General features: G+C 32.6%; 2 protein-coding genes across 2 annotated transcripts in view; one reads left to right on the top strand and one right to left on the bottom strand.

Annotated features, from left to right (window-relative positions):
* The window catches only part of LOC146536325 (uncharacterized), a 124930-nt gene that overhangs the window by 85068 nt on the left and 12712 nt on the right, over positions 1 to 27150 (bottom strand). The gene's annotated exons all lie outside the window — the stretch shown is intronic.
* The window catches only part of LOC146536328 (uncharacterized), a 45188-nt gene continuing 19173 nt past the window's right edge, over positions 1136 to 27150 (top strand). Inside the window, exon 1 of the mRNA XM_085190268.1 lies at positions 1136 to 1295. Coding sequence (XP_085046394.1) covers positions 1271 to 1295 — 25 coding nt within the window. The 5' untranslated portion in view covers positions 1136 to 1270. The remainder of the gene's footprint in view (positions 1296 to 27150) is intronic.

Genomic DNA, 27150 nt, shown 5'->3' on the forward strand with positions numbered 1-27150 from the left:
AGTTCTTATGATAATCTCTTTCTAAGTAAAATGAGATGTCAACTTATTTTACTATAACGAGAGCGTAATCTGTAATTTTCATGAAATAACAAAATATTTACTCATTCTAGCTCACTGATCGTCACAAAGCGGCGTGACGTGAAGTGACGTGACGTGACGTGACCTACATACGAGTACGTTACATTTGTCGCATACATCAATCGCGGAATCATTCTGCTATAGCGACAGACGAAGATGATATTGAAATTTTTGTTGTTGAAATAAAATCTATATGAAAATATGTAGAGTTTTTATATCATAGTTCCAAATATAAATAACGCATATAACAAATGGATTTTAAAAAATATTTCTTAATCGACTGATTGTGGGTTCGATCCCCACTCAAGGAAATAAAATATTTATTTATATTCGCTCTGGTGTCGAGGCAAAGAGCGTAGAGTTCCGCCACTTAACAAACAATGCTTCAAAAATTCGACGAAAATTGGGGAACAGAGTGTTTCAACACTAGGTGCCCTCTACCCTGCATATGCGGGAAACAGCGTGAATTTAAAAAAAACAATATATTATTATTATAAACTTAAATAATCATGAAAAATTATTCGATGATTGATGCAAGCTGATTACACGACACCTAGTGATATGTTAATTGAAGTGCAATCATATTATGTACATACAATTGATTGATTGCTTGTATGACACAGCGATTTAAGTAAATATACAATTTTATTATCATTAATATTTATTACTTCATTCATTATTTCGATGGCCTCATAAGAGGAAAAGTAGTCTATTATTGTTTGGTTTATTATGTGGAAGTATTTTTTTTAATATATAATGACAAAATTTAGATTTAGAAGGTATTTTATTTTAACTTATACATGACTTAAAATTGAACCTAAGGAATATTTATTAAACACTGTACGAAAATACGTTTTAAGCAGCGATTTCTCTATAAATTATTTATTATATATCAAAATAATACATTTTTTTTTCAAAATGAGATAAAATCAGCAACCTACCAATCTCTCCGGCCTCAGGGTCATCCAATTACTAATCAAGCGATTATGCAGCAGTTCAGTGTCAACAAACCCTCCGCTTCCCGGTCCTAGCACCCCACCACGTAGAAAGTGAGTGCGCCCGCGCATACAACGCGAACCACACGCGGCTTGGCGGTCACGCGCTACGAACGCCACCGCAAAAAAAACTAATTTCGAATCTTTGTAATTTCTTTTTTACTATCTCGTGCCAGTGTTCTTGATAGGAGGGAAAAATGAAGATCGTTTTGGTGATACTTGGTGAGTTTTCTTTCATTTTATTGTTTTAAAATATTAAGCTTTTTTTATTTTTTGATATTTTTACGAACAAACAATTTGAGAATTTTTTTTATAATGTTCCAAAATAATAGATACAAAAGGAATATTATATCAATCTATTTTTATATAAAAAAATCTATTCTTCAACTGAACAACTGAAGCAATTTCTTAATAAAAATTTGCTGTCAAGAGACTGAAGGATGCTATTCCGTTTAAAGGAGCTTTTGTCATGTTTATAAAGAATTGTAATAAATTTTGTTTTTATACATATAAATAATAATAAGTAAATGAAATATATCTTACATATTTAAGTTATTATAAGGGATTTAATATACATAAAAAAAACAAAATCTAACACATAATATCCTTTATAATCATATTGTACGTAACGTTATAAAAAGTAATAATGTTTTTATTCAATTTATTAAGAAAAACGGCATATAATTGAATGCGTAGTCAGTCAGTGGAAAATGCGTGGGAAAGTGTGTGAAGTACTCGGTAAAGGCATTTTTTAAAGTATCTCTAAATTATTATGCAAATTTTAATTATTTGATATTATACACAAAAGTATAAAAAACAAATACTGCTTCACGCTTTATCCCGCACAAAGCGGGATAGGTAGAGGGAATAATATTTAAAAAAATACCGTTCTCCACTTTCCACTAGAATGCGAGTGATCTGTATGAGTTACGAAACTAAACGCCGTGTCTTAAGTACAAAAATATAAAATTTATTATTAATAGAATAATCTATATAGGGTTAGTAGAGCTTAAAAATATTATTTAGATGTTTCACTTATTTTATTAATTTTACTATAATTCATATATTGTACTGATTGCAATTGATTTAAATATAGGTAATTCTATAGCTTTTCTCTAACAAACAAACATACGGTGGTCTTTTATACTCGTATTTCTAGGAACTTTACGATCACACACCACTTGTTGACAATAATAGTTCAAGAAAAATTGTTTCTTTGAAGTGCTGCTACAAAATATATTTTATTTTAGATATTAAGTTACGTTTTCTCTCATTATTAGATACATAAATTATTGAAATTTCAATTTCTTACTCATCTTTTTATATCTTACTGAAATATTCGCTACTTTTCATCAAATGAATCATTTTAACCCTCCTTTCTTCATTTTTTACCAGAACGGGAAACATTTATGTGCATCATATTGTTTTTTTTTTCAAAGCAGAGTAAAGCAAGTGTTAAAACATTCCGCTCCTCATATACCGCTTAAATTTCAAGATATAGTGTGAAGAAAAAACTAGTGAAGTATTTCACTATTATTTTCTTTTATATGGTGCGTGCGTATCGAACCTATGATCTTTGTTCAATTATAATTTACTGACCGTTTGTGCTATAATGGCGTCTATCGTTACATAAATTAAAAAAATAAAATTGAAAACTCTACATAGCTACTGATAAGCTACTTTTAAAATGCCTGCAGGCAGTTAAAATACTCGTACTTTATAAATTACATATCGAAGGAATTGTACCTACAAGAAAATAATACGGTATAGAGAAATGTACTCTTATAGGTTGTTCTAATAAGAACATAGGTAGCTACTTATTTTAATAACTAAAGTTGTAAATCTTTCTTAGTTTATAATTATGTGTAAAAAATACTATGAGGAAAGTAGTTGGAGATTCTATTCTATTTTAGTTTTTCGTACCATAGTGACTTTTTAAAAACATTTAAAATAATAATAAATTAGGATAATTAATTTAGTTATTAATTTATAAAGGTGTGGTTGCCATATTTTATTTTATTTTTAAATTTATATAGTTGCCTTTTAAATGCGTAATTTCAATATAAAAAGCACAGAAGCAAAGGAAATGCCAAGCTTGTGGTCAATATTATTATCTTAACCGCAATCTACGTACCTACTAATAAAAACCAATTGTATTTTTTGTAGCTTCACTCTGTATTCCGTACATGATAGAAAGGGAACCTGGGAACCTAATCTTAAGACACTACATTTCCATTAAGACCCTTCCGTTTTCCACATTCCGCCAAATTCTGAAGGCATAGCGTGTTGAGTGGGGGAACGTTACGGCTTACCTCGTTACCAGAGCGAAGAAAAGACGAAATAAAATTAAACAAATATATAATTTCTCTGAGTGAGGATTGAACCCACAACCAGTGGCGTTTACAGTCACACACTTTGGGCCCTGCGCCACGACTGGCTTCTATGTTAGGGAAGATTAGGGGAAAAATCAAGGCTACCCACTTTTCTTATAATCCATGCAGACATAGTTACGGGCGAAAGACTAGTCTATAACTAAATAAGCTACCACTTCGCACTGTTATAATGAAGTTACTTTCAAAGGGTCAAAGTTCAATAAAAGCTAAATAACACTACTTTCAAGTCATTTGATTTTAATCGTAGTATATTTTCGTTCGATTACGTTATTTCATAATATTAACTACAATTTTCTTCCACTTAAATTCGCATTTCATAAACAAATTACATTGTGTACGTTATATTACAAAATAGCGGCCTGTCAGCGGCTTCGCCCGCTTGAATCTTCGAATATTTATTTATAAATATTTTAATGTATTTAGGGATATTTGGTAAATTATTTAAGCGATTATTATTTGTACTTTCTTGCAAAAATTGTGATGTTTAATAGAAAAAATCCTATATAGCTGGACGGCAGGTTCAAGGTTAAGCCTAATCCGGGATAATAAGTATAAAAAGCTTATATGTTGCTCCACAACCTACTCTATCTTCCAATGAAAGTTCCATAAAAATTGGTTTAGCTATTCCCGAGATTAACTCGGACAAACAATAAGAGCAGACATACAAACAGATTTTTTTTTGTTTGTATTTTAGTATCGTGTAAATAAGTATATCCACTTGAAATCTAAGCTTCTTCGCTCTGGTACCAAGGCAAAGGCGCGGCGTTAAGTTGCGGTCTGGTTAGAATAATTTAAACTTCACTTAGCACAGTAAAATTGGCATATATCCATAGGTCACCATTGCGGCATATATCTTAGAGCCTTAGAAAATAAATTTAATATTGCATAGGTCGTAGTTAATTAATTATGTCTTAAATATGTCACCTTCAATTTCCTTGGAACAAAATTGAAATTTCCTAAGAAATTTAATTTCCTTCCATGCTGAGGCAATACGGTGTTTCAGTGATATTTAGTTTAAAGCTTTTACTTCTACCTTATTTACTAGAAACAGTTTCACTTTAAAAATTTTATATAAAATTTTACCTTAGTCGTTTTATTTACCTATATATATATACGAGTATATATGCTTTAAGTGCGGAGTTAAGCTCCGCCATTCAACAAGTAATGTGTCAAAAATTGTTGCAAAAAATAGGGAGCGGACTATATCCTAGGTTCATAACTGATTTTTTTTCCCTAGCCTGTACTGTCCCATTGTTGGGCAAAGGCATCCCTCCACTTCTTCCACTCTGGTCTATTTCGCGCTATCGAGCACCAGACAGGATTGTAATGGTCCAGTTCGTCCCGCCATATCCGTTTTGGTCTGCCAATTCTCCTTTTAGAGTTCGGAAACAACTCTGGTTACAGATGAATTCTATATAATGTAATCTATTAAATTAAAATTTTAAATTATATTTTAAATTAATTTTAAATTATATTCTATTAAATTAAAATTTTAAAGAGTTATTCTACACTTAGGAAAGAAAAATACTTATTCTGAAAACGTATATTTAATTTTTTTATACTATGTATTACATTATTAGCGATTAACCCACGTAATTAGAGGACGTAGGATAAGTTTTAATGATATAAAATTAACACATAATATTTAATTATACCCGGTTATACATAGAATCATGACATAAATAGAAAACTAAGCGAACTAGCTATCTCATAGAGATATTTATGCTACAACATGGAAAAACTTAAGCTGTTTTTCTAACAGGGTAAGCGGAGAGAATTTAGCAAAGTCTCTGTTCTCCACATTCTGCTCAAATTTCATAAGATGTGTTTTGAAAGGCAACTCAGCGATGTTCTAAATATAATAATCAAAATCCAATCCATAATCGTAATATATTTTTTGTTTCACGTTATATTGCAAAAGAAGAAGGGTACGCAATGGAGCTTAGTGTTAAAACACTTCGTCCGCCAAATTTACAGAATATTTTCGCATTAAGTAGTTTTATCATATTTTTTTCTTATCTATAATCACTAAATCATTTTTTAAAGAGATTCTAACCATTTCAAAAATTTAAATCTATTACATACATAATATATTATACTTCTTCTTAATTTTGGTGTCCCCTACAAAATCTAATTTACTATTTCAAAATATTCCAATATTTAAATTAAAAAAACTCTTCTTAAATCAAGAGCACTATAATATTCTATTGTATTATTCCTCATTTATTTCCCCCATGACTTACTTAACAATTCCTACATACTATGGTGTCTGTCTATACACTATGAAGGTGGAAACCCCGAACAATTAAAAGATGTCAATCGTTCTCAAGCCGGGCCTTCTATTGTATATTTATCTGTGAATCTGCTACCTGTTTTTGTTTAGTGGAAATTATTTTTATATACTACGCATACACTGATATTCCTACGCTAATTAATTACGAGCTCTTAAATAAGGTTTTGCTGTCGATATATTATGGCAGAGGGAACCCGGGAACCTAGGTTTAAGATACTCCGTTCCCATTAAAACATTTTTCTTCCGCCGAATTCTGGAAATATTGTGTGTTGAATGGTGGAAACCAACATTTTAAATATTTCTTTTGCTCGAATGGAAATCTAATCCATAATCTACCGTACTTGAAATCGCTAGCTTATGAGCTTGCAGACTTTTTTCTTATTACATTTTTTAAGCGTTTGAGCGAACTATGATCGTAACTAAAGTATAATCTTCCTCAATAAATGGGTTAACCACTCTACCAGTTCCTAAGATTAGAGTGCTTAACCAAACAAACTCTTTAACTTCTTTATATTAGTATAGATGTAACAGAGGCTATCAGATTACAAGCGTTACGTGCTTCCGGGTTATTAACATATTATAACTTCTTTTTCTATTACACACGACTTCAAGGAAGTTATGGTAAAAACCACCATTAGAGATGATTTTCTTTTCATATAATTATATAATACATACATATAGCGGCTCGCTCGCGGTTACACCCGCGTGAACTATGTTATTATTAATTTCTGTCTCCATGACTACATCCTAGTGACGTCTATGCAAAATTTGAGACTCTTAGCATTTATAATAACGAAGTTTCATACAAATTTTCGACCCCAAAAACAACCCCTTAGAAGTCGAATATTGCAAATTCCCGTCTTAGTGAGCACCTACGTCCTATAAGTAACTTCTATGCAAAATTTGAGATTCCTAGCACATGTAGTTTCTGAGATTTCGTGATGAGTGAGTGACCTTTCGATTTTATATATATAGATTAATATATGGTCGCGCGTCGCCATGGATCTCATATGCTGTTTTAGTGCATGTCGGTTCCCATAAGATCATCATCAGGAATCTTTCTACCAAAATGAAAAATATATCAATTAAACGTTCCAAAGTTCATTAGGTTCCCTCAGGATACCCTGCTGTGTGCGGGGTACAGTGTAACATTCTAAATTTGAACTGACTCTCTCTCTCTGTCTTACTCATTCAACTACGGAATTTATCACTATGTATTTTAGTTTTTGTTGACGACTAACACGCAATGCCTTCGGAACTAGAACACTAGGTTCCCTCTGCCTGTGTGCGGGATACTGCGTGAAGCTAATTTATTTATTTTTTTATAAATTATTTCACAATATTAAAGTACTTTACGCCTATTCCTTTACTAAAATATGTGACCTTTATCACTTAATCCGATGCGAATGAACTGTCACTTCGGCGAACTTTGATGTTACAAATAATTTCATGGCTGAGTATAGAGTAGGCGTATGTTATTGTATCTTATATTTGATATTTACTTTCTTATTTACTAAGAATCGTTTATGGCGAAATAATTGAATATAATATTCCATTATATACTAATTTAATCGAATTTATATGTTAATAAGAAACTTTTAAAACAATAAATGTCAATAGAATATTGCCAAATCTGCTTCGGGTAGTCCTTAGCAAAATTGCACAAATAAAAAATGTTACTTGATAAACGATTTTGGTGAAATAATTAACAAATAATTACTCATTCCCTTGGACAGTAGTTCAAGACGTGCAAGTTCGAATCCCGCTAAGTTCAATTATTTATAGGTTTTTTTAAAAAATGTATATATTTACATAAATAACATAAAATACATATATTGTCTTTCTTTAATAGTAAAAATTGACATTTCTATATATATCGTACAGAACATATTTTATGCTAAAACTTCTTTCGCTCGCTTTACGTACTACGAGTATTCGGGCTGAGAGATTAATCGAGATATTCGTGGTGAGTCAGGAAAAGTCATTATTTTGAGAGGCGTCTTAAGCTCCTATCGCACTACTGCTTGAGTAACGTTTACTTTTTACTTACCCAATGGAATTGGATTATTACCTTATTTTTTAAAGTGTAAATTATATTAACTTAAATAGTTATTTATAATCACGTGGTTATTTTTTTTATCATTGTGTATTGGGTAGTGAAACCGCATTACCGCATATTGTCTTACTGTAACAGAGAAAAAATAATAATATTAATATAATATTTTTTTTATATATTCTAGGGTTCTATACCTCCAAACGGAACAAATGTAAAATTTAGAAAAAATCATTACAAACTTATAGTTCGTTTCATACTAAATGAGTGCGCGAACTTCCCGTCTACTTTCAATCATGACATTGGTACGGAACCCTCGTGCGAAAGTGGTTTTTATTTTAAAGCTAGACGCTATCCTCCTGCATCATGACAATTTCATTTGCATATTAATTTGTGATTAGGATACTAAAACGACATACCGGAAGTTCTAAATATTAATCTTTCATAGTCTTCTACATGATACTAGGAAAAATATCAATATAGTAATTAATAGGTGTATTCTGATACTTTATACAAGAAGACTAATCATCAGCCTGTTTCACGCTCATCGAGGAAATCGTTTACGATGTAAATTAAACGTGCGTCCTGTACGCGGTAGTGTAATAAGCGCTTAGGAATTCTGGGATGGCTCTGCCTTCTAATAAGGTATGTAAAGTATCTAGGTATTAAAGCAGGAGAAAACCGACACTAAGCAAGTTTTAGCGTTAGGATTTGTATGAAAGAGCTTATTATTTCAAGTTTCATTGTTATATTTATTGCGTGAAAGTAAAAGTTTTTTTTTTTGTTAATTCACACTTTCAAAATCTTCTGGATAACGTGATAGTTGTGGATTCCAAGTATAATAGGAGGAATGATTACTTTTTTTTTAAATTATTTTATTTCTCGTACAAACTGCGGCGGTAAGTTCCGCCTCTCAACACAACTGTATTGATCAATATAAGAACCAAATGTATGTTACAGCTTATAGTTTACGGAATTACCCATACCATAATTTATAGTATTTGTATTATGCATAATTATTATTTAATCTAAATATATTGGGTTTTTTTTTTTTTACTTTTCTATTAACAATTTCTACACAAAAATATTCTCATAATAGTTTTTCATCTTTTAAGTTGGTACTAGGTTAGAGAAGAGCAGAGAAAAAAAATTGCAAAACACTACGAATATCGACAATTCACGTACGAAATTTAATTTGTTCGAGTTGACGAAATTCCTGACATACCTACATACATATGTGTTTTTGGATTAAAGCGTAAAATGTTTCAAGCATTTTCAAATTCACCATGTTTTTTTGCTTCGCTATATTCCACACATAGCAATATATACTATACTTGTAATAGGATAGTATAGGCAGAGGGAGCACTTAGTTCACTTTCCGCCGAATTCTGGAGGCATGTTGAGTGGTGGAACTTAACCCTGCATTCTTCGTTACCAGAGAGATAAAGGAATATTAAATTTCCTCGAGTGCGAATCGAACCCACAATCTATCCCGTTTATAGTCGTACGCTTGTTAGCCTGCGGCGAGTCTGGCCTTAATATATAAATATCTGTAGTTTCAATGGTTTCTACTATTATGGCTATAAAGAAAATTATTTTTTTATTTATTTTGTATGTTTTTATTCGTGATTGTTATATAAAACAGCTTTACGCTGTATCTCGCATATAACAGGATCGGCAGAGGAATCTCTCCGTTCCCCACTTTCCTTCGAATTTTTCGAGACCTTACGTGTTGATTGTGCGTTTTATAATAAGCAGTCTTTATATCTAGTTTTTATATACGAAAGAATGAGAATAAATAACTTTAAATTTCATTCTCCTATTTTTAAAGACAATTTAGATTTTTCTTATCTCCTGCTGCATATCTCTTATTCAATTTTAAAACCAGTAATGGTATCCTGAACTGGGACCTATTAATAAGTAAGCTTGTTAGATTTATCTGGACAGGCTAGTGGAGTAATATCCGCTCGACTCGTAATCAGGATCTGCAATTCCAATAGTTATTAAGTTAATAGTGTATTAAAAGTACTTAAAAGTTAGCATATATTTTGTTTTCTATATTTGTAATATAAATATATATATATATATATATAAAAAAATAGGCCAGATAACCTAACCTAGTGTTACGGCACTTCCATTCCCTGCTTTGCTCTGAATTCTTGAAGCATTGCTTATTGAGTTGCGAAACTCAACGCCGTGCTTTGCCTCGTTACCAGAGTTTATTTCATTCCCTCAAGAAGCAGTCCAACTCACAACCGTTATGTTTACAATCGATTGCTTGTTCCTCAGCACCACGATAGCCTCGTTACAATTATATTACGAAACAATATTAAGACGTTATATAAAACCTAATCCTTCTTTTTACTGACGTTGTCGGGTAATAATTTTACTTTTACCGCAGTACGATCAAAATACTGAAAGCGTAACTTCGTATAGTAATTACCAATAAGCTAATACATAACAGATTTAATTTTTAATGAAGATTTATAATAACACTGATTTAAGTAATCTAACTTAGTTAATTATATAGAGTGATACAACACTATACGATAACTACAGTAGACAATTAGGTGCAGTTAATTAGGAATTATCGTCTTCCTTTCTTTTATATAATATTTCTAAATTTTATATAATATTCCTTTTCCTAGTTATTCGGGAATGAAATTCATATTTATAAAATAGACTTTATTTCAGCTTCAAAGTCAGAAATAGTTAATAAGGTCAGTCATGGCCCAGAGGCACAATTATGCGAATGTAAACGTGACTGGTTCTGGGTTCGATTACTACTTTAGGTAATGAAATATTTAATACTTGCATTTCCTCGCTCTGTAACGAGGCAAAGCTCGGCGTTAAGTTTCGCCATTTAATACTCAACGCCTTTCAGAATTAGGCGGACAGTAGGAAACGGAAGTGTCTTTACAGAAATGGAGTGTATTAGCACTAGGTTCCTCTGCCTACACTATTATGTGCAGAATACAGCATAAAGCTAAAAAAAGATAAGTTCCTGGTTTCTTTTCGGATACGCTTGTTTTTACTCAAGCAATCTTTAATAATATTTATATGTCCAAACGAGCAAAGCCACAGGAAAAAGCTAGTATGCTTAAAATAATAATTTTGTATAGAAATAAGTACTTTGACCTAGTTAATCATAGTTCAGCATTGAAACCCGCCCCCTACTTATAACTTCATCACCGTGAAATTGAATATTCAAATGAAAATTGCAACAAATATGCTTAATATGTACATTAAACATAAACAAACATTGTAAATATTCATAGGTTAAGTGTAGTTGTTTCCTCTATTTGCTAACAAGTGGAGAATTTAAATTTAAACAAAACGATATTAAAATTATAAATTTAAATTATAATTTAAATAAATTATAAATTATAAAGTAATCGTAACGCTATATGTAATGTGTTTTTATTTTCATTCATGGACGAAACATGTTTTAATTTATTATAACATTAATATTTACTAGAGACCAGTCTTGGTGCTTGTGCACCAGGGGGTGACTGTTAATACGATAGGTTATGAGTTCGATTCCCGCTCGGGGTAGTTAAATATTTAATATTTATTTCTTCGCTATGGTGTCGAAGCAAAGCGTGGCATTAATATCCGCCACTCAACTCGCAATGCCTCTAGAATTCAGGGGAAAGTGAGGAGTGGACTGAGATCAGGCAGAGGCATTTTATCTGCAGTAATAGTAATTGAATTTTTTTCTAACAAATACTTTTCGTTTATTATTATTAAGCCTTTAAATTGCAAAACAAAATATTTTTGCAATATACACTTTTCTTATTCAAGGAGTGATATATTGCTTCTTTAAATTTAATGAATAGTTATTTTTTCTCAATAATAGCACCAAAGCTTAAAAGTACCGATGCTAAAATGTTTAGGATTACAGCAGGAATAAAAATATCTATTTTATCAAATCTAGACCTACTGCCATTGCTATTACGCGTAGCAAGCAGCTTTACTTGGTCACGTATTTTCCGCACGACTGCAATGTCAAGGAATGATTTATTTATATTTATATAATAAACCATTTAATAGTACAACATAAAAATAAATAAACAAAATTTTTATTATGTTCTATAATGCCATTTCTATAGTTCCAAAATTGATACCTATTTTTTTTATTTACTTTCAATTCTGAGCCTAGAGCACACAGGGGCCCAAGAGTGTGACAATAACGCGACGGCTCTGGGTTCGATTCCCACTAGGAGGAATTATTATTTTTAATAATATTCAGTCTAGCACCAAGGCAAAAGCCCGGGCGTTGAATCCCGTCACACCACACGCAAACAGTTCGGTGAAAAGTGAGGAACAGCGTGTTAACACTAGAATCCCTCTGCGTACCCTCCCATATACGGGATAGAGCGTGAAGCTGATAAAAAAAAATCTGACATCATTAAACCAAAACACTAATAAGGTACGTAGAATATAGAACATCCTTTATAAAAACTATATAAAAAGCGGAGTCACCCAAGGCATTCATTAAGAAACATCATTAGCACAGAAAGGTATGAGCCGATTGTGTGTGCGACCTTCGAAATTCGGTTAATGAGTGTGGGAACACATACACACATACATACATCGTCCGGTGGTAGTGCTTCTCGGCCTCGCTATTGTTAATGCATTTCTTAATATTGTATAATATGCAATTATATTTGTGGGAATATAATTTTAGTTTGGCACGACCTAATTGTTTTGTGCTTGCCTGTTTTGCAATATTAATAGATCAGCTTCACGCTGTATCACGCACTGTGTGCGTGTAGTGAGGTAGACAGATGGAACCTAGTGTTAAATTCAAATTCAAAATATTATTTATTCAAATAAACTTATTACAAGCACTTTTGAATCGTCGAATGAACATATAAACAAAAAGATACCACCGGTTCGGAAGGCAGTGCTGCTGAGAAGAGCCGGCAAGAAACTCAACAGTTGCTCTTTTCAAAATCAATGGACAATCTATTACTTTAGCTGGCAGCTATCCTGCATTACATTCAATAGACATTAATTCCATACATGCTTATCCTCTAAATATTCTTGAAATATTCTTAAGGCAGCCCGTTCCCTATTTTCCACTGAAGTCTGGTCTCTGTCTTCAAACTAGTTCCCTAGGTACCCTCTGCCTTTCCTGTTATAAACGGGACACAATGTGAAGATTAAAAAGAAAATTTAAAAATAAATTATAGTTAATTAACTAATTTAACAATGAAATATCTTAGGTAATTTTGTTATTTTTAGTTCAATCACGTTCAGTAGCGTCTTGTTAGCATTGAGCTTAATATATTGCGAATACGAATCTAAATCGAAATGAAGGTAGATTTATGCTTACTGAAACAAACGGGTCTAATTTATTGAGAGAAACTCCATAGAACATGTGACGCGTAAAAGATACATCAGCCTAGTTGCAAATATTATAATTAATTCTAAATATACTTATTTTTTTGATAATAATATATAGGTATTTAACCGTAATTTTCTATATATATTTTAATATTTTTAAATGGAAAATTTACAATCATATGCAAGGACATTATTTAGCGTTCCCCTGATACTATAATTGGGACAATTGTAAGGCTGCTAAAATATACCGAGTTTAGAGAACAGCAAGTATGAATCTTCAGACATATCTTCAGATATATAAACCTTTAAAAAATGATTGTGGGCTTGTAGCTACTATGGGATTCATTTATTACTATTATCAGTACTCTCGGATGTCACTACTCGGAAGCAGTCTTGCTATTCTAGTTCCTGGAGCGAGACCTCCCGGGCGCCCAAGGAAGTGCTGGTTGGATATCGTGATGCAGGACATGATAGCCAATGGTCTAACCGAGTCTATAGCCAATGGTCTACCGAGGACGCAAAACACCGTGCAAAATGGAGTAGGTCGAGTAGGAAGGCAGACCCTGGTAACAGCCGGGATTACTGCCAGAAAGAAGGATTATTATCAGTACTCTAAATTTTTAATTTTCTTATGATGTTAAATAAGCTTTTGGAATACTGTATAATACTAATTTAACAAATGAATTGTAAACAAAACCAAAATCCTGACTGCATAAACTAAATTCATATATCTAGTAGCACTTACGCCATCGCAACAAGTCGGAAGACAATTATCATTTATGAAAATAAATATCTTGGCTTATCAGTTACAAGGGAACAAATTAATGGACGTGCATACATACGCCCTACTAACGTAACCTTCCTTTTGGACTTCGACACAGTCGGGTAAAAAACGACCTTTCTATGAAACCCAAAATCTTTGGACTATTTGTATGGCAATAGCGTTTAATCACTTAGACGCGCCCGCTTTGCCTACTAAATCTACATCAATAGAAAAAACAGGTCAGGCTTCATTTACTCAATGAGCATTGAAAATAATATTTAGACCACTTTCTTTAACTTCACTATTTACGTTCATACTGCATTTAGTAGGATAGGCAGAGGGTGCCAAGTGTTATGGCACTCTATTTCCCACTTCCCAATTCTGGAGGCATTTCTAATTGAATGGCGGAACTAAACGCCGTTTTTTGTCGCGAAAAAATGAAAATATTAAATATTTCGTTTTCTCGAGTGGTAATCGAACCCACAACCTGTCGGGCAACAGTTACACTTTTGTGCCTCTGTGCCACAACTGGGATGGGAATCGAACCCGTCGGTCAAAAATAATCATATGAGTCAGGTATCTGACTTTAGAGTTTAGATCTTATGTAATATTCTTTATAAAAACAAGAGAATTAGGTAAAAAACTAATAATCTAGAATTACTAGTATAACAAAACCAATACCGACCGAAAACTCGAAGTGAAAATCCAGAAGTTCCATAAAAAAATATGGTATAGAAATGTTGAAAAAAAAACTAAGACTTATTCATGAATGAGGGAACAACAGGTCTGCAACGAGATTTGCGCATAACGTTGTATTGTTATGCGCTTTTATTTGCACTTTGTAATTCCACAAAAATGAATGAAAGGCTTTTTTTAAATATTTTCAACGTATATTTTTCATATTAAATGCCAGTGGAAAATCTAAAAGAAGTACAATAAATCTTGAATCCATACCTATATTATAAATTCGAGAGTAACTCTGTCTGTCTGTCTGTCTGTCTGTCTGTCTGTCTGTCTGTCTGTCTTTTACGCAATCAGGGCCAAACCGCTAATTTAATTGTGATAAAATACTCATATAGAGATACTTGAGGGTCTCGGGATGAACATAGGATATTTTTTTTTCTCATATTTGTAATATTTTCGATATATACCAATATATTAAAATAATTAATTTGACAAGCAATTTATTCCGCCATGTTAATAACAATCGTCGCTACGCGTTGCTAAGCAACGGCTTGCAAAGTTTGTTGTTTTAAGAAAACGTCATCCAAAGTGAGTTTGCTTAATGCATACATGGCGCGCGCCGATATTGATTTATATACATTAACAAAAATTAGATGATTTCTATAATTTGATATTCATCCTTATGAAAATAAATATAAGAGTCACTTTTAGCATTTTATCTAGATGGAAATTATAGTTTACTGTATAACATTCTAATAAATAAATAAGGAGATGTCACTGATTCCAAATGACCTAGCCCACGAGTGGTATAGTATGACCGACGCGAACGAGCAGATGACTTTGATGATTTTGTAAATTTTTATATATTTTCGAATTACTATTACTTTTTATGTAATTATTTGCTGCTTATAATTAATTTATCTCAGTTCGGTTATCTATACCGATGTTATACACTTCAAATATTTAATATTGTTCGCAAAAATTAATAATTATTTAATATAGAAAAATGTTTAGTACGCGCGCACGGCAAACTTTAGGTACTTTTTCCAATGTTAAGAATTTCCTTTAGTTACTTTTACTTCTTTTATTTGTTCATTTCGGTTACTCAGATATTTTTTCTAATAATAAATCTCCACTTATTATTATTTAACTTATTTTAATTATTTGGGCTTATATTTTCGCGGACGTAGCTGCGTCCGGGCCCACTAGTATGTATATAAAATTAAGAGACCGTAGAGGCGCAGAGCGTGACTGTAATGCGACGGTCGTGGCTTCAATATCACTCGGGGGATTAAATTATTATTTATTAGTATTGTTATTTTTTGGTTCTGGTACCAAGGCAAGAGTGTGGCGTTGACTTCTTCCACGGAAAATGGAGAACGAATTATCTTAACACTAGGTTCCCTCTGCCTACCCTGCTATATGAGCGATACTGGTTGATGGTTGTGGATTGGCCTCTAGTCTTTCGTGACAAGGCGCGGCGTTTAGTACCGCCTATCGGTATATCATTAAGCACGTTGGGTGATAAAACGTTATAAAAGCAACGCTTGTCGTCATTGCCTATATAATTTCAGTTCATTACTAGAATCAATAAAAACCATACAATGACTATTGTCTATATGTAGGTTAATTCGCTTAGTTAAAATATAATTAGCTTTGTAACTTATTACTTATTTGTTGATATGAAATTTTCATCTTTTTTGAGTTAAATTTACCTAATGGTTGTGGGTTCGATTACGAAGTTTATTTGTTTTTTTTTTGTGGCCTTAGGCCATACAGTATTACTCTTTATATAAGGGATACATAAAAATGAAAAAGGATTTAACTAAAACGGCAAAAAGGTTATCTATGCTAATACAGGGTGAGTCATATTGAACTTTCCGATTTCAATAAGGTGTGTATTAAAAACAAAGCGACATGCAGTAAAAATTATTTTATTGTTTGAAAGCACATAACATGCAGTTTTAATTTAGTTGGTTTTAAAAATGATATCCTGTAAATGTCTACCTCCATTGACCACACACTGCTGAAGCCTTTCCCGGAAGTTGTCCATTACTCGTCGAGTCATATTCAGCGGAATAGCATTGATTTCTTCCGTGATTGCAGCCTTCAGTTCATCGATGGTTCGGGGACGATGCGTGTACACCTTTTCCTTCAGGTAACCCCAGAGAAAGAAATCGCAGGGGGTTAAATCAGGTGATCTCGGCGGCCACCCAACGTCACCTCGCAAAGAAATGAGATGACCGGGAAACATTTGTCGCAGGATTTCCATTGAACGCCTGGATGTATGGGCTGTAGCACCATCTTGTTGGAACCAGATGTTATCGTTGTCATGATTCTGCGTTAATTCCTCCAATTTCGGTTTCAGAAAAGTTTCAAGCATGTCGCACTCTATCCACGTTTTCCGCTGACGTTGACGTCCTAATTCGGCCTTGTGGTCTTGTTTTTAATGCTGATGATGTTGCTCTAAAATTTGATACCCAATTTCTGATTGTTGGTCCAGTGGGAATGGGATCACGTCGACCAATAGCAAAATGTAAACGGAACGCACGCTGTGTTGTGATCACGGAGCCGCCATTTTTAATAAACTCTTCAACTACGAACGCACGATGTTGTCCCGACCAAGCCATTGCTCACACTAAAACTGCATGTCATGGCGCGTCTAATGACACCATCCCCACCCTTCTACTCCTTCCCTTCTTCGTGCAACGTCCTTCCAAAACCGGAAAGTTCAATATGACTCACCCTGTATAATAAAGCGGAAGAGTTTGTTTGTTTGTTTGAACGCTAAGATCTCTGGATCTACTGGTCCGATTTACTTTGTTTTTGTTTTTTATGAAAGCTGCATTCTTCAGAAGTGCTATAGGCTATATAACATTACATTACACATATATACTAATAAATTAATAACTTTCTAATTTGACATGCAATTTATTCTGCCATGTTAATAACAACCGTCGTTGCTAAGCAACGGTTTGCAAAGTTTCTTTGTTGTTTTAAGAAAACGTCACCCAAAATTAACTTATATTTTGATATTCATCCTTATAAAAATAAATATATTATATAATATTTAATAAATATTCTTATAGTCCAAGCAGGCGTAGCCGCGTCCGGGTCCACTAGTAAACGTATAAAAATAATTCTTACAGTAATAAAATTAGTTTCAATAATAGAAATTAGATATACTGTATACAATTGAAGGATAATACTTTAAACCTTGTAATTTATCTTTTATGTTTTACGGTTTAACTAAAACCAATAATAAAATGAGATTGAGGCCAATCGTGGTACTAGGGGAAATCAAATATTTTGAAAAGAAAATAGTAAATATTTGATTTTTTTTAATGAGAATCGAACTCTGGCCTAATAAAAATATATTTAAATTTAATATAAATATACAGTATATATATTATCTAAAATACATAAAAATTCAAACGATTCCAGGAAGCGAAAATTCCAATTTACACAAATTCCTATAGTACAGTACAAAGCCGATTTAACTTCGGTCAACATTGATAGGAATCTCAGATTTATATCGGACTATGCAATACTAAATTGAGCTTTACGTATGCAGATTCCACTAGTGCATGTATGTATGCGAGGTATCTACAATCTAAGTACATTTCCACTCTGGATAGGATTTATTCGCGTTAAATTTAGAACATCGATTTTTATTGAAACAGGGTGGAGTGAATAAAAAAATATGTATTTTTTATTTCCCACTCAAGACCGTTGTAGCGGCCCAAACTCAATGGTTGTATGTTCGACTCCCAATCGAGGGAATGAATTATTGCTTATTAATATTTTCATTCCTACGCTTCGGCTAAAAGTAGGGAACGGAGTGTCTCAACACTAGGTTCTCTCTGCTTACACTGCTAAATGCAGAATACAGCGTGAAGCAGAAACAAATGCCTTTTATTTCTTTTTTGCTTCAATTTTTTTTTTAATTAAATCAAAATTGAATCTATCTTTAATCTAGATTAAAAATATTAATCTATATTTAAATATTAACCCAAACGAACTGATGATAAAAGATAAATAAACATAATAATGTTTACGCCATATTTGACTTTTATGACGATAATTTTATTTAAACGAGCATGTGAAAATATTGCTCAGAGGCAGTTTTAACCGCCGACATTACAAATGTTAACCACATTTACAGAGAAAGTACATATAAAATTTATTATGGGAAATTATTACACCACTTGAGGCCAGTCGTGCGATTATAAACGCCACTGGTTCGATTCCCGCTCGAGAAAGTGACGCAAATCGCTCTGGTAACGAGGCAAATCGCGGCTTGAGTTCTGCCACTCAACACGTAATATCTCAAGAATTCACCGAAAAATCGGCAGTAGAAGTGTCTTAATAGGAAGGTAGTGTAGACTAGGTTCCCTAGTTCCCTCTGCATTCCCTTCTCCGCGCGGGATACAGCGTAAAACTAAAAAAAACTTTATTATGGTAAAAACATGTAACTTCTACTTTATTAAAAAATACAGTATCATATTTAGTATAAACTTTCACTGTGCAAGTAATTTGAACTCGCAACCTTCATGGATTATAACTCTGTCGAATCTACTGAACCGCAACGGTGTTCACTATATTATGAAGAAATATTATCATTTATAACTTTTAAGCCCTAAAATACTTGTTAAAATTGTAAGTATCTTTTATTGCTGCTTTGAACTACTAACAACGGTACTTTTCGACTACATACAAGTTTAAAAAAAACACATAAATATATATTTTTTTTAATTTTCAAAAAAAAACACCAAATTACACTTCTTGGTAGTTTAAAAGAGCGAAAGTGCGAGCGAAGAGACGAAGAAAAGAACTAAACATTTGCGACCCAGGGATAATGGATTTTAGCTTGTTTTAGCTGAAAATTAACATAAATCTTCTATTGTTTGGTAAACTAAATATTGCGAATTAGGGTTTCAAGTATGTAATATTAGATGTAAAGGGTCTGTTAGTTTACGTCTTGGAAGTTGTTAACATATTCATAGATTAATGTACGTACACCCAATGTTTTGCTTTTGTTTAAATAAACCATATTTTAGTATATTAACTTAATTAGAATTAAATAGAAACTCATAAAACTCAAAAATTATTATTTCAAAAATAAATCAATTATGTCTTTTTGTATACAAAAGACTACCGTTACAATTTGTCTTTTTACCTAACAGAGCGGAGAAAAGAAAAAAAAATCATTCTCCTGAATAGGAATAGAACTCACTACTTTCTTTATTATAGTCAGACACTGTGCCACTGCGCCATTGTGGCCATAAAAAAAATTTTTTATAAATTAATAACGTTCCGTTTTACAAATTTTATATAGTCACGGTTATCATCATTAGGCCTCATGTAAGAGTTTCGAAACTTCCAACAACATTAATCATAAGTTTAGCTTATAGTTTGACATATTAACCTACGTAGAGGCATTCTATGGATGTAAAGGATATATATAGGATATATATATATATAATTATACTAGCGGCCCGCTCGCGGTTTCACCCGCGTGAACTATGTTATTATTAATTTCTGTCTCCATGACTACGTCCTAGTGACGTCTATGCAAAATTTGAGACTCAAAGTTTCATACAAACTTGCGACCCCAAAAACAACCCCTTAGAAGTCCAATATTGCAAATTCCCGTCTTAGCGAGCACCTACGTCCTATAAGTAGCTCCTATGCAAATATAATTTCTGAGATTTCGTGATGAGTGAGTGACCTTTTGATTTTATATATATAGATTACTTATATAATTATTAACAATAATATTTTTATACATGGTTTCTTATCTTTGTGTCTCTTGCGGGAAAAGCAGAAGCTTACAGCAGTTTATTTGGTGATCTTTCCTTAAATGATTGTAGGTTAACTGGAAGTCAGGTCAGAAGTTAGTTGTTTTTTCTTAAAGGTACGGAACCCTAAAAATAAATTTTTATTTTTCCTCGCATAACAACTTGTTAAGAGAGAACCTACTATCAAGATATTGCAGTCTCCGTTCTCAACCCAAATTTGAGACATTACCCCTAGGAGGAGCATTTCGAGATATTAAAGCTAAGATATAAACAATCTTTTTCATAGCCATTAAGTACACAAACATACATATTTTTGGTGAAAGTTTTACTACAAATTACATAATTATTATTATAGTATGTGCTTAACATTAATGTCAACATTAATATGATACAATAAAAGTTGACAATTTCTCTAACTTTACGTAATATATGCCATTGAATTAATGGTTTCGTTTCTTTTTGTACCCTATAGCATTGTAGCCAGGGAGACGTGAAAGAACTAGTGTTGTGACTCTCCCGAAACTGAATGTTTTACCTTGCCAGAGCTAGAAATAAATTAATTATTTCCCTGATTCTGGATCGAACTACCTTTAGTATAGCCAGATACAGTTCCAATGGGTCGAAGTAATATTTTCCGTGGTCTTTGCAATTATAATTGAGAAGTTATTTTTTTCTTTTTGAAATGAATCCAATACCGTCATGAGGTCCGCACATTCGTAATTTTCGTAGTTTCTAAAGCAATTATCATATAATACATTTCTAGAATTAAATATTTTTAATAAATTTAATGAAATAGATATATTTAATTCACGTTGGCTTGCGGTTAAGCAATTTCTTACGAAGAAATGTCAAGTTTTACCTCAAAGAAAGTAGTATAAACTATAAAGTGAAAACATAGTTGTTAACTTGAAAATTGTTGAATATGCGTTATCATCCCATGTCTATTTAAATTATATAAATTTTGTTATTTTTTTTCAACTTCACGCTGTATCCCGCATACATACATACAGATTATCTTACTTTCACGCTATATCTCGAACATTGCCGGCTAGGCAGAAAGAATTTGGAAACCTTTGGTTAAGACACTCCGTACCTTTTAAAACGCTTCTCTTCTTCATTTTCCGCCGCATTCTAAAGGCATTGCGTATTGTATGGCGGAACTCAACGCCGTTACTACCAGAGCGAAGAAATGAAAATACTTAATATTTCTTTTCGTCGTGTAACAGTCACACGTTTGGGCTCCTGCACCACGATTGACCTCGGGAATTTTATCAAAATTTTGTCTAATTATAGTAAATTTAAGGACTTTTAATCGCCTTTAGTGTCTAGTAAAGGCGATGATTAAGATTCATTTTAATATTGTTACATTTTCATTAACGTTTCGTAATAATTAAAAAAAAATTAAAATAATAAAAAAAACATTATTTCCACAAAAGAAAGTAACTACATAAACAAAGCGTTACATGAGAGAGGCTTGTACAAGTTACACAGTATAAAAATGGTCCCCTACCCCCTAAGCTAGGAACAAACCTGTATTTTAGGGGGAAGTGAACAATTACAAATTAAAAACAATTATTTGTTTATAGCTTAAGCTGTCATACTAATCCTTAAGAATAAAACAGAATTTGCCGTTTTAAGCCTAGTTTACTGTAATTTTTTAAAAATATTTCAGCTAACTGTTTCCTGCATGTAGAGACGCATGTAGAGTTGACAGAGGAAACCTAGTATTAAAGCACCCCGTTCCCCCTTTTCTGTCGAAATATGAAGACTTTCTATGTTGAGTGGCGAAACTCAACGCCGAAATTTTGCCACAAAATAAAAATATTAAATATTTCATTTTCTCGAGTGGGAATCGAACCCAAAACCGGTCGCGTTTACAGTCACAAGCTTGTGAGCCATGACTGGCCTCAAAATATTTATTAATTATCTTAAAATATTTACTAGTCAAAATGCGAAAATTATTATATAAAAATTTTTCACATAGAAAAACATTTTTGTTTCACAATTCATTGCGTAATCGTGTTAAGTGGTTGAAACGGTCGCTTGTGGAGTTAAAAATATAAGTTTGAATGCTGAACAAAAAACGAGAAGCTTATAAAAGCTGAGTAGTTATATGAAAGGAGCTTTTATGGCTTTAATTAAACGTGTTCTAAAGTAAGGAAGGTCTCATGTTCTGGTGGACTAAAGTCGACTTAGACTTATTTGTTGTTTTTGCGAACTGTTGGACTATAATTATTTTTGTATGTGGAATGGAAACCGTTATATTTTTGATACTGGTAATCTTCTTCCTGGCATTAATTTTTCTTAGTGGTAAGTAACTAATTTAGCTTTTCTCTGTATTCCTAGTGGAGTAGTCAGAGAGAACAGAGCGCCAAACTCTACGGTCTCTGCATCTCTTTTGCCTCGTCCACTGTAATCGACCTCCTCATACGTGCCGCCCGGGGGGTCCACATGCTTTTTACGTGATCTTCCTCCAGTATCGTTCATACTGGATCTCGAAGGTTAACCGAGGTCACCCCTACCTCTGGTGTAATCAAAATAGCGAAGTAGTATTTTTCATCACCAATGCAGGGCACTAAGGTCCATATTTATAAACCACTCTCAACTCTGAGATCAATCTTAAATTATTAATTATTTTCTCAATATGTTTCATACAGTATAGCCTCAAGTGGGAGTCGAACTCTTCGCCATGACAGGTCTTTGTTGTTTCACCATGAAAAAAAAAATTTGAATGTCATATGACTATATTATACTTATGTGTATAGTATATAATTTAGTAAGTAAAAGCTATGTCTTAAGAGGCTCTTATTACTTTACGAACTGGTAATTGGTGCTCTAAGAAAAAATCAAGTACAATGTTAATGCAAGCGTCTGTTTTTAAGTGCTATTCCAAAACCCAATTGGTTGAATTTATTTGTTATCTCCGAATATTTAATAATCCTTTTTGTATGTATTCCTCACGCAGCAGGGTAGGCAGAAGGAATGTAGTGTTAAAACTCTCCGTTCCCCATTTTCCCTTGAATTCTGGATAGTTCAGTGGCGGAAGTCAAGGCCGCGCTTTCCCTCAACACCAGAGCGATAGCACCATTTCCTCATAGGGGGATTGAACCTACAACCTGTTTCGTTAGCAGGCACACGCTTAAGCCATTGCGCCACTACTGGCTTCAATAATACATTTTTTTTTTATTTCTATAAAATATATTATACAGAAAATGAGAACATGCTCTTGTGATTACGTGTTACCGTAGGGGATATATGTACGAGAAAAGATGACAAGAACCATCTTATTTTAGACAATAATTGTATTTTTCCTAAGAAAATTGATAGAGATATTGTCTTTGTGTGTTTGAGAAAATCCATCTAATATGTAATATTTTATTTCTAGAATTTATAGGTAACTAGCGACCCGCTCGCGGCTTCGCCCGCTTTAACTACTGAATTATTCATATAATATATGTTTGCAAAGCACTTAAGATAATGTGAAAATTAATTAAACCCTAATGCGACCCGCATTTTCGTAGTTCCAATAAGAATTTTCCAATTGTTTTAAAATAAACACAAATAAGTAACATAAAAGACAGAAAACATAAACGAAAGAAATTATAAACAACAGACTACATACTATTCTCTTACTCCAAAATACTTAAACGAAAGATGTAACCAACTATGTCGCGTGGAAATACATTACTGTTACTTGTTATATATGTCACTAGCGACCCCCTTGCGGCTTCGCCCGCTTTTACTACTGGATTATTCATATAATGTATGTTTGCAAAGCACTTAAGATAATGTGAAAATTAATTAAACTCTAATGCAAACCGCATTTTCGTAGTTTCAATAAGGATTTTCCAATTGTTTTACACAGCAAGGATTTTTTAGTAGGTACCGTAATTTTAAATCTGTGCTACTAATCTTTTCAAGTACTTATTAAAATATATTTAAATTACTATTTTTAGATAGTTAAATGACTATTTTTAAACGGAAGAAATTATAAACAAAAGCTTACCTACTAATAACTACTACAAAAAATATGAAACCAAATATATCGCGCTGAAATAATACATTCAACTCCAATTATCCAATACGTGCAAACGCATCTAAATCTTCGTTGCTATGCCTCTATAGCGGGCGGGTTTTTTTTTTCGAGCTTGTGGTTAATGCTGAAGAGGGTATTCTGTCCCTGATGAAAAGCAAGCACTACGTGGCTGCCTGTGAGGAAAATTAAATAGAATGCATTGGCCGGGAATCGGACCTGGGCCGCCCGCGTGACAGGCGAGCATTCTACCACTGAACCACCGATAAGTCCTCATGACGCGCTTGTATAAGCAAAACGTCGCGGGGCGCGTTTTGCAGCAAAGACGTTTTGATATTGTAACAACTTCTAAAGTACTTATTAAAATGAAAAACAGTAAAAGACAGTTTTGATCTACATTAAATGGCCAACGTAACTAATATACTTATTTATATGGTGAGAGTAAGGGATAAGTAAAACTTGAGTCGGCACAGCTGATGAGTCAACGACGTGATGTGTCTGATGTCGTGATGTTTTAGAAAGAAATATGATCACTACACGTTATCCTTAAAAAATACAAATATGCTGTCGCTGACTTTTTTGTAGATCTTATTAAGACAATACTCCAGTACATTACTTTTATATAGTACTTGCCTTTAAAGCAGCGCATGCGCGAAAGTGTCTCAACGGGTAAGACTTTATACACATTTATCTTATTTTAGTTAATTTACATAAGAATGTACAAATAATAAACTATATATAAACCTTTCCCGAGAAATACTCGACCTAATGGTGAAAACCGTGTCAAAATCCGTTGGGTGGTTTAGAAGAAGAAGAGTTAGAAACGCTAGACAGACACGAAAAGCGACTTTGTTTTATAAGATATAGGATAGGATAGGATGCTAAAATAATGCATTAGTTTAGTCATTATTTTCATAATTTTTTTTTATTGAAGGACAGATTTTATTAACCAAATTAAATAATAAGAGGTTTTACTACTTATGTGTTAATCAAAAAAAAATTAAATCGTCTTTATCTCGGACACAACAGCGTAGACAGAGGGAACTGAGTGTTAAGTCTTTTGCCTTGACACCAGAACGAGTAAATGAAAATATTAAATATTTTATATCCTCGAGTGGGAATCGAACCCAAAACCTCAAATCCCATGCTTCGTCACCTGCGAACTCTACTCTCTTATTCCTTAAAGCCATTCAACCTTCATTTTCTATACTTTAAAAGTAATTCAATAGATATCTTATAACGTTTAACTAAGTTAATTAGTCTCATTAATCGTTTTTGTGCGTACGTGTACGTGAAGCTGTCATATTTCTTTATCGTATCGCTTTTACAGAGCTTTCACGTTTCCGATACCATGGCAAATAATTAATCAGTGTCATGTCACTTCAAAGTAAATGTTGATAAAAATCATTCAAATGTTTAATAGATATAAAAAAAAACAAGCTTCACTTATTTCCTCGTATACGCAAGAGGCATTCTGTTACCCATTTTTTTAGATATTGCGTATGTGGCGGAACTTAACGCTGTGCTTACTTAAGTTACAAAAATATTTTAAATGTATACAATTTGGTTACTAATACCAATTGTCTGAAATTGTAATTGAGTAAAATAACATTTTAGTATAGTTTTTTTACATTATTCACGGGAAATGTCAGGTCATAAGCTTAAAACGAAAGAAATTTAAAAAAACAAATTTTCACCATATCTAATAACTACCTATAAAATATTAGCCAATTTCATATATCAATTTAAATCAATAAGTTAATGTAAAATTAATAAAATTAAATAATACTGATTCACCATGAATCCGAAAAAAATATACAAAAACACACAATGTTGACCAAAGAAGGTAAAATAACCTCTCGATTGATTGATAGAAGGAAATAAGAAACACTCTTCAATTAATTTCTTTCGCATTAGTGAAAGAGGTAAGAAAATACTCTTTCAGCAACGGTATGATTTTTTTTATTTTGTTTATTTTATTGTTTTTCTTTTTAATATACACGATTTATCTATAAAAGATTTAATTTTGAAAATCTTATTATACTTTAAAAAAAGAAGAGGACAGCAATCGATCGCCTCAATGCCTCCAGAATTCGGCGGAAAGTGGAGAGCGGAGTGTTTTTTGTTCTACTAAGCTAAAAAAAAAGAATAGAAACAGGAAGTATAATAACCAGCATCATTTATTTCAATTCATTTTTAAGTATGTAATTAATTAATTTGATCATATATCCTGCAAGTCCTCTCATAATAGGCAATTAAGTCTAATCTCAATTAAATACAATACAATAGTTGAATATTATAGTTTTGTTCTCATATAACAATCACTTTTTGCTTAATAGTGTGAACGACCTATCTATTTGATTAATTGGAGGCCGGCCGGGCCTTGTAATTACATTACAAGGATTAAGAGCTGAGTAGATACGGATAATTGAATATTGCTCCCCTTTTTCTATCCACTAGGGATATATTAAAAGGCAATCAATTAATTTAATAATTATTTAGATTAGGAAGAGTTGTTAAAGTACCGATTTTTTTATATTAACTTATAACATAATCGAAGAAGATTGTGCATTTTTTGTTATAATTTTTTGTATTAAAACAACTAAGAAGATTTTCCTACAACACAAGGCACCAGGGTGCGACTGTAAATGTGGCAATTGGGGGTTCAAAAGCGCAGTGTTGAGTACCACCACTCAGCTCAGAAC

This window comes from Heliconius melpomene, chromosome 9 (assembly GCF_056956725.1).
Source record: "Heliconius melpomene rosina isolate 202511_hmr_F chromosome 9, ASM5695672v1, whole genome shotgun sequence".
In the NCBI taxonomy this organism is placed as follows: domain Eukaryota; kingdom Metazoa; phylum Arthropoda; class Insecta; order Lepidoptera; family Nymphalidae; genus Heliconius; species Heliconius melpomene.